The sequence below is a fragment of the Pleurodeles waltl genome, chromosome 6, assembly GCF_031143425.1.
Source record: "Pleurodeles waltl isolate 20211129_DDA chromosome 6, aPleWal1.hap1.20221129, whole genome shotgun sequence".
NCBI lineage: Eukaryota > Metazoa > Chordata > Amphibia > Caudata > Salamandridae > Pleurodeles > Pleurodeles waltl.
This window is the reverse complement of record NC_090445.1, coordinates 59761481-59771185: the sequence shown is the minus strand read 5'-3', so window position 1 is coordinate 59771185 and position 9705 is coordinate 59761481. Positions and strand designations below refer to the sequence as shown.

At 49.3% G+C, this 9705-nt stretch overlaps 1 protein-coding gene across 2 annotated transcripts in view; it reads right to left on the bottom strand.

The window, feature by feature from the left end:
- Window positions 1-5799: 5799 nt before the first annotated feature.
- LOC138299195 (E3 ubiquitin-protein ligase TRIM11-like) overlaps window positions 5800-9705 on the bottom strand; it is a 199480-nt gene continuing 195574 nt past the window's right edge. For both annotated transcript variants that reach the window (XM_069237296.1, XM_069237297.1), the window contains one exon: window positions 5800-6450. In XM_069237296.1, coding sequence (XP_069093397.1) covers window positions 5906-6450 — 545 coding nt within the window. In that variant the 3' untranslated portion in view covers window positions 5800-5905. The remainder of the gene's footprint in view (window positions 6451-9705) is intronic.

The window sequence follows — 9705 nt, the reverse complement described above, 5'->3', positions numbered from 1 at the left end:
GACGCCATCGCCGACTTCATCTCCCCGCACGCCCTCGCCTCACCGGACTACATCCTCCTAGGCGACCTCAACTTCCATCTGAAACAAAACAACGACCCCAACACCACCACCCTGCTCGACAACCTCGCCAACCTCGGCCTCAAACAACTGGTGAACACCGCCACCCACATCGCCGGACACACGCTCGACCCTATCTTCTCCGCCAGCAAACACGTCTTCTTCAGCCACACCTCTGCCCTACACTGGACCGACCACAGCTGCGTCCACTTCACATTCCGACGGGAGACCTCCCACCTCCGCACTCAACCCATCCCTCGTCGACAGTGGAACAAGATCCCTGAAGAGCAACTCTACTCCGCTCTCGCCGCCAACCAACCCACCCTCACCACCGACCCCAACGACGCAGCTCTCAACCTCACAAACTGGATCTCCAACTGCGCTGACAACCTTGCTCCCCTCAAACGCACGCATCGACAGACCAACACCAAAAAACCTCTCTGGTTCTCTGACACCCTCAAAGAATCAAAGAAAACTTGTCGCGCCCTTGAGAAGGCCTGGCGCAAGGACCACACCGCTGACAACATGACCGCCCTCAAGAACGCTACACGCAAACACCACCACCTGATCCGCACTGCCAAAAGGAACTTTTTCACCGACAGACTGGACAAAAACAGCCACAACAGCAGAGAACTCTTCAGCATCGTCAAAGAGTTCTCCAACCCCAGCGCCAGCGCCAACGCCGTCACGCCCTCACAGGATTTGTGCGAATCCCTCGGCACTTTCTTCCATCGCAAGATCAGCGACCTCCACGACAGCTTCGGACACCAGACCCAACCATACACCACCGAACCCGCATCCCCGGCCATCACCTTCAACAACTGGACCCACATCAACAGAAACCAAATCCATCATGAACTCTATCCACTCCGGCGCCCCTTCGGACCCCTGCCCGCACTTCATCTTTAACAAAGCCGACAACATCATCGCCCGCACCTCCAGACCGTCATCAACTCTTCTTTTTCTTCTGCTACCTTCCCCGAATGCTGGAAACACGCTGAAGTCAACGCCCTACTAAAGAAACCTACGGCTGACCCGAGGGACCTGAAAAACTTCCGCCCCATCTCTCTTCTACCTTTCCCAGCCAAGGTAATAGAAAAGACCGTCAACAAACAGCTGACCACCTTCCTGGAAGAAAACAACCTGCTCGACCCTTCACAAACCGGATTCCGAACCAACCACAGCACAGAAACCGCCCTCATCTCAGTCACAGACGACATCAGAACCCTGATGGACAACGGTGAAACAGTCGCCCTCATTCTCCTCGACCTCTCGGCTGCCTTTGACACCGTCTGTCACCGCACCCTAATCACCCGCCTACGCTCCACCGGGATCCAAGGCCAGGCCCTGGACTGGATCGCCTCCTTCCTCGCAAACCGCTCCCAAAGAGTTTACCTCTCTCCGTTTCGCTCAGAACCCACCAAGATCATCTGCGGCGTACCTCAAGGCTCATCGCTCAGCCCGACACTCTTCAATGTCTACATGAGCCCCCTCGCCGACATCGTACGCAAGCACGACATCTTCATCACCTCCTACGCCGACGACACCCAACTTGTACTCTCCCTCACCAAGGACCCCGCCAGCGCCAAGACCAACCTACAAGAGGGTATGAAGGACGTCGCAGATTGGATGAGGCTCAGCCGCCTAAAGCTGAACTCTGAAAAAACGGAAGTCCTCATCCTCGGCAACACCCCGTCCGCCTGGGACGACTCCTGGTGGCCCATGGCCCTCGGCACCGCACCGACCCCCAAAGACCACGCCCGCAACCTCGGCTTCATCTTGGACCCTCTTCTCACCATGACCAAGCAAGTCAACGCTGTGTCCTCCGCCTGCTTCCTCACTCTCCGCATGCTCCGCAAGATCTTCCGCTGGATCCCCGCCGACACCAGAAAAACCGTGACCCACGCCCTTGTCACGAGTCGCCTGGACTACGGCAACACCCTCTACGCCGGGACCACCGCCGAACTCCAAAACCGCCTGCAACGCATCCAAAACGCCTCGGCCCGCTTCATCCTCGACGTACCCCGCAACAGCCACATCTCCGCACACCTGAGACACCTGCATTGGCTCCCAGTCAGCAAAAGGATCACCTTCCGTCTTCTCACCCACGCACACAAAGCCCTCCACAACAAGGGACCGGAATACCTCAACAGACGCCTCAGCTTCTACGTCCCCACCCGCCTCCTCCGCTCCGCTGGCCTCGCACTTGCTGCCGTCCCTCGCATCCGCCGCTCCACGGCGGGTGGGAGATCTTTCTCCTTCCTGGCGGCCAAGACCTGGAACTCCCTCCCCACCAGCCTCAGGACCACCCAGGACCATTCCGCTTTCCGGAGACTCCTAAAGACTTGGCTGTTCGAGCAGCGATAACCTCCCCTTTCCCCCCTAGCGCCTTGAGACCCGCACGGGTGAGTAGCGCGCTTTATAAATGTTAATGATTTGATTTGATTTGATCTAGGTGGTATCTTATTTCTTTTTTTTCTTAGAAGTAAAATAAAATGTTTTTTCTTGACATGAAAGCGCAGTTTATCCAGTTCATAATAGTTTTATATTTTTGTTTTTATATTGTATGTTTCATTTTACGCGCTTGTGATTATAATTAAGCTTTGTTTAAACAATAGTAACAAGTATATCTCAGATATGGGAATTGATTTAACAAGGAATGTGTTTTATCCACAGGACCTGACAACAAGACCGATTGAAGCTGCTTGACTTAACTTCCTACAGTGAGGACAAGGAAGGACTTGGGGAGACAAGATTATGGGCCTCATTCCAACCCTGGCGGCCTATGGCCGCCAGGGTGGAGGCCGGAGGAAGCACCGCCAACAGGCTGGCGGTGCTTCATCCAGTATTTCGACCAGCTGGGTCTGGCGCTTTTGCTCCGGATTTCCCCCGGCTGGGGGGAATCATGGGGATTCCGACCCCCTTCCCGCCAGCCTGTTTCTGGCGGTTTTTACCGCCCGGACCAGGCTGGCGGGAACGGGTGTCGTGGGGCCCTTGGGGGCCCCTGCACTGCCCATGCTACAGGCATGGGCAGTGCAGGGGCCCCCTAACAGGGCCCCAGCATGATTTTCACTGTCTGCATAGCAGACAGTGAAAATCGCGATGGGTGCCACTGCACCCGTCGCACCCCTGCAACTCCGCCAGCTCCATTCGGAGACGGCTTCCTCGTTGCAGGGGCTTTCCCGCTGGGCCGGCGGGCGATCTTCTGGCGATCGCCCGCCGGCCCAGCGGGAAAGTCAAACTGACCCCCGCGGTCTATTGACCGCGGTGCGGTCTTTCGGCAGATTCCGCCCGGCGGGCGGTGCCCGCCGCCCGCCGGGCTCAGAATGAGCCCCTATATACGGACTTGGGGATTGCATGGGGATTGGTTGTTGGTTACTATGGACACTGTTCATTGACTGATGGTATACATAGTCTTTGTGTGGGGTTCTTCTTTTGAACTTTGAACCTGCTGTTAATAAAGAATGAAGAAAGTTATGCATAATCCTCACCTCCTTGTTCTTAATAGAGTTGAAACTTTCCTTCTTGTTAGCTAGGAAGTTGCTCATTCAGTGTCAAAGGTGTGGTGATGTCACTTCCTATGAAGTCATGGGGTCAAAGGTGACATGCTGTCACTTCCGCTACCCCTGACATTTTTGTGAATCGACGTCTATGTTCTTTCTCTGAACCAATGGCTCCTGATAATAAAACCGCATGGTGCTATGTGTGATCAGGGATGTGGAAGTTCTATAGCTCGACACCCAAGACATACTGTTTGGGGTCAAGGATAAAAAGTTTTCAAGGTTATCTTGCCTATGGAACAAGTAGGCCCAACCCCCTGCAGCACAAACCCTTTGGCTGTCAGTTTACAAGGAAGGGAACTGTCTGCAATTGAGGTAATTGTTGTGCCCATAGGTTAATGCTGTTCGAACTTGCATTTATGGATCATTAATGCAAAGCCTTTATTATTAGTGTGAGCACTCTAAATAAATGTGGTAAGCACATATTGCACTACTGACAGTGGTTGCAGTAAAACAAAATGGGTACACCCACATTTGAAAGGTTTAACAATATGAGGCTACGTCTAATGCTCCCAGAAAGCTCTCTGATGAGATGCACATGTTTGCAGATGCTTGTAAGCAAGAGTGATGATTCTTTATGATCAAAATAAGACAGTAGGGTAGTAGAAGATAAGTAGTAAAAAATGTTTTGCTAAATTGCTATGAAATTTTAGGTACAATTTCTTTGAAGCGTTATTTAGTAAAATGTGTTGATGCATACTAGTAGTTCCAAAAAATATTCATAATAGAAAATCAATGTAACCAGTTTCAACAACAATATGAGAAACAATCGATCCGACATTGGTGGTCAGTTATTTGGTTTTCTCAATGTGTGTCTTGTTTTGACATGGCTTTTGTAAAACATTATCATTGTGGGAGCTGCCAGGTCCTCACCATTGTAACAAACATTGGCAAAAAGTAAGAAAACAGTTTGGTCTCAAAAAGCACACATTGCCAGAGTCATTTCTGGCACTGAAAAAAACTACTGTGTGTGCCAATATGCTCCTTGTGGAAGAGCAGAATGCTATCACTCACAGTAACGCCAGCTAATAGATGGATTGATAGAGAAATATATATATTTTTTTTAAACAGAAGGTCTTGGTTAACGCCAGACCTAATTAGGGTCCCAATTCTTAAGGAAAGTCACAAAAGTGCATCCATGGTACTTGTCTTTGCATTAGTGCAGAACTATGGCTTTCATGATTTTACAAGAATTTACAGAAGTAGACCATGAAATAGTACTCCTGGAAAATATCTGTGAATTGTATTTTAACATGAGAAAATACGGATGTGTAGATTTTCTAATGTGAAAATCTATTAAGCATTTATAAGTTCACTTTACCTCCAACCCCTTTTTTCCCAACCTTGTAAGAACTTCCACTTCTGCCCTTTTCAGGAGTAAATTTCCAACTTTCTCAGTATGGGAAAAGACTGGTGAAGAGCTGATGAAAATACTTAAAACATGTGAGTTAGTAGGTTTGCACAGACTGAAAGGCATTCCAACCCTGGAACTAATGCTTACTGCTTCCACCAGCCCCAGTATGTAGATCTGCGGAAAGGTGGCAAAAGAAGAAAATTGTTAGCATTCAAGTCCTACTACAGTATTAGCCCAGAGAGGCTATTATCAGAGCACTTATATAATGAGATTGCTGCCATAATTTGCAGCTGCACTACATGGTACCAAAGGGACAAGTAGATTTTTTTACAGTACAAATAGATTTATGAAGCAACTTGTCCCATGAACAAGCAGATATTTTATTCAATTCCACACCCCTGATGATGCACTAGGCATTTGTAATGAAATTGTGTGCCTCTCGCGCCCTCACAGCTGCCTCCTTCCAGTGCCTCAGTGTCCCCATTTCCAGGTTGAAAGGGCGCCTCAATGTCACCCCATTTCCAACCTTCCTAGGTGCCTTAGTGTTCTGTGGATGGTAAAGTTCACATGGGGAGCAGGGGGACTGGGGTTCAGGCATGACCCTGTGACATAGCCCAGGGGGGTCGTCACTACAATAGGTGTCAGGCTGAGGTCCAGGTGTGTCGTCTTAACCCATCTGGAGAAGAGAAGGCTGCACTCATGGCAGAGCATTATCAACATGGAATTAATAAAATACCTTCAGCAGTGTGGCCTCTGATCACCCCTGGAAAACTGGAAGAGGCCACTGAAGAATGTGCATTATTAACAAGACTTTTACCTGGTCACAGTAAAGTAATATTTATTTTACATCTCATTATGCATGGCTCATTAAACTAGCGTCAATGATGTTACATGCCATCTCTGCACCTCTCACCCGGCGCTGCTGAGGGTCTCTTCACTCCCGTCCTGTCACCGGCAGGATGTGCAGCGCCCCCGCGTTCCTCCCTTCCTTGTTGGTACATGGACAGAAGTAGGGCCGCAGGGTGGGGGGGAAGGAGGCCCCGGAGAAGGTGAAGAGCAGAGACCGGTCATCCACATTGTACAGCGAGAGCCTGCCCGCCTCATAGTCCAGGAAGAGACCCACAGCCCTGGGGGGCACGCAAGGGATCAGGGGAGTGAGAGGGGAGGTGGCAGCTTGATATTCACCATCTCTGAGAAGCATCGTCCAGAATCCATTCTTGGGTGATAGTGTGAACTCCCCCTTCCTGCTCACAGCCTCGTCACACACCCCCAGGTCCCAGCGGGTCTTGTCCCCCACCTCCACCTCCCAGTAATGCCGCCCGGAGCTCAGCCTCTCTCTCCCCAGGACAATGGCGTATTTACTGAATCTCTGGGGGGTGTCGGGCAGGTCCTGTGCTCTGTCTCCGTGTCTCACGCTCCTTCCGTCCTCGGACAGGATGAGGCTCCGATGCGCAGTGTCAGGATCCAGGGTCACAGCAGCTGCAAGACACAGAAGCAGAAATCCCAGGTCAGTTTATTTAATAGCTTTTCATTGTATTCGGGGGTAACTGGGGGCACCCCAGGTCTTTGACGAGCAGTTTAAAACCACCTGAGGGCTAATTATGTCCTGCTGCTAGGCTACCCACAGGGGACTGTCTCCTAATGTGACCCCTAATATTTCCATTCACCAGATGTCACTGTTTCAAGACATTTGCGTATTTGGAACCGGCTATCGCTCCCTCTGTATTTAAGGAGTTTTAGACAATATCAGGTTGTGTTTTGTAAAATTACAGCTAATTATTTTCATTCATCATAAATGAATCCCACATTGTAAAAGTAAATTTCCAGAATTCATAGTCTGTATGGAAACGGTCTACAGGTAACAAAGTCTGTTTCAAAACACAACATCCTTATATTGTGCTATTGAATGGAAATTACATGAGTGAAGTATCTGCCTCCATTACATGTCTTTCACAGGGAATACCCCTCTCAAAAAACCCTCAACGTTATGCACAATGAACAACAGTCTCCACACACAGTCCATACCTTTTGAACTTTGAGAGGCATATTCCACACAACGTTAAGCTCTGGTACACGAACAAGCCATTAAACGCCATATCCCACAAGGCACTAGTGCTAGACACAAACAACAACCGTCTCCGCACACAGTCCACAGCCTCTGAATGATGAGAGGCAGATTCCACACACACCCTGAAGCTCTGGTACAGGAACACGTCATTAACAGCACCTTCCATCTTACTCTGCAGCACCCACAAGGATGTGTTCAGATCATGGGAGAATGAACAGCGGTGGCTTGTGGGGTAGGATTGAGCCCTGAGAGTGGGCCCTCTAAAGCGTCAATACCCATCACTGTGTTCGTGCAACTGAACATCTTTTTCTGGCCAGAGTCCATTTCCATGTCGGTCCCCTTTTAGTTCCTGTTTTTGCAACGTGCCACTTTAGGCGGTGCAGAAAAATGTATATCTACTTTTTTTTTTTTTTTTTTTACTTTGAAACAAGGTCATACTTGAGCACATTTTGAGAGTGACTGAGATTTGGCGGGTACCTCGTGACTGAGGTGTCGCATCCAATGTGAAATATGGTGTTTTATTAACCACCTCTAAATTTCATGTGTAGCGCACAGGGGGCCAGCTCACCTTTGTGTCCTTGAAAGAAAGCACAAAGCTACCGATTTGACCAAAAAATAGTACACAATTGTTATTTTGCCAGAAATAGAACTTTGGTGAGAGTGTAATATCGAAGGCATCTTTATATAGTTATCAACTCTCGTTACACCTTCTTCTTTAATTTGTTCCACTCTCGAGTATCTAATGAGTGAAGTGAACGCAGATACATCTTTGGTGAAACCATTAAGTCGACAGAGGAAAATACTCTTTTATAGGGCGAGAGCGATGGCCGGGGAAGATGATCCGGCACTCAACGGATTAGGGTGAATTAGGGCAGTACCTTAAATGGGCCGGTACCATCACTTATTGTTTTCCATTGAGTACCGGTACTTCTCCTGGGCCAATGACAGTACCGGTACTAAGGGGGCAGCCAGGCAGGGCAGGCTCGGTAGCAATGGTGACTGTGCAGATGCGCACTAGGGCCCTGATTTCTAATTTGTGCTGCAAACCTGTGTTAGCGCAGGTTTGCGTCAAAACGTATAGCGCCATTCCAGAGTGCCAGCTGGGCGTCATAATTAAGGAATGTCGCAAGCCGGCGCTAAGGCCCAGTTAGCGTCAAAATACATGATGCTAACAGGATGGGGAAGGCATAGGGAAAACTGGAGGTTGTACGTGAAAGAATGGCGCTAGTCATGTTAGAGTCAAAATAATAACTCTAACCTGACTAGCACCATTGTTAGATGCACAACCCCAATGGACATGACTCCTTTCTAAGTAAAGACAGGAGTCATGCCCCCCAGCCCGATGGCCATGTCCAGGGAACTTAAGTCCCCTGGGCATGGCCAATGGGCACAGTGGCATGCAGGGAGGCCAAGTTAGGACCCCCGATAGGAAAAAAAAATATATATATATATATTACATACTTACCAGGACTTACCTGGGATGGGTCCCACATCCTGTGGTGTCGCTCTGGTGTGGGTGGGGGTATCCCTGGGGCCAGGGAAGGTCACCTGTGGGCTCTTTCCTTGGTCTCTGACCATGGAAACATGCCCACAGGTCCCATAACGCCTGCCCTGACCCAGGTGTTAAAAAATGGTGCAAAGCAAGCTTTGCACCATTATTTGACCCCCGCGTGATTTTAGCACAGGGGATAAATATGACGCTAAGGCCATAGAGTCATTTTTTGCATGTGAATACCTACCTTGCATCTCATTGACGCAAGGTAGGTTTCCACGTCCAAAAATGGACTTTAACTCCAAAACTTTGGTGCTAGATGGGTCTAAATATGGAGTTAGTTTTGCACTGAATTTGTGTAAAAAAATGACGCAAATTCGCCCCAAAACACGTATAACTATGCCACTAAGTGCTGTGCTCAACTGCTGTGGAAACAGGGGCGGCTGTCAGGATGGAGCGAATGAGTGAGCCAGTGACGCCCCGCGCGGAGCCGCTGGTGAGTAATTCAGGAGGGGCTCAGTTACATTACTTTAGGGCTGTTTGGGGTTTTGAATGCCCTGCGACGATCCGTGATTGAAAGTATAGGGTCCAATCAGACCCTGGGGAGTCAATCACACTGTAAGTGTGTGACCAGGGCCTGCCCCCTCTCATGTCTCATGAAAAGCAGGAAAAGGAAATCTAATGTATTTACAACATGACACCTCCCAGCACTTGTCTGCAGGGATTCGCATGGGGGAAGGGGAGTGAAGGAGGCACTGATTTTGGGGAGCTATCGATTCTCTTCTGGAGTCTGGAGGCAGAAACGGTAACTGGAATGATTATTTAATGATTGCATCTATTTTATGATCACAGGTGGCATGAGATCAAAGGAGTTATGACGTGTGAACCACCATGGAAGACTGCTGACACCCACTGGCTTGCACTGATCACCATTCAGCTGGGAAGGTGATTTTGAGGCAGGCAGGTGGTCCATATATCACCATGCATACTACTGTCTCTACCTGTCCCAGCCCACCTGTGTCCAAAATGCTGTATTAATCTAATTAAGTGACATGCGCTCTCCACTTATTCCACTGGCTTTTCAAGCAGCAGAGTACACTAAGGCCACCTGGGCATAAACTACAGCCCATACTTATGGGCGATTGACGTAGAGCAGCGCTGCAAGCCTTTTTGG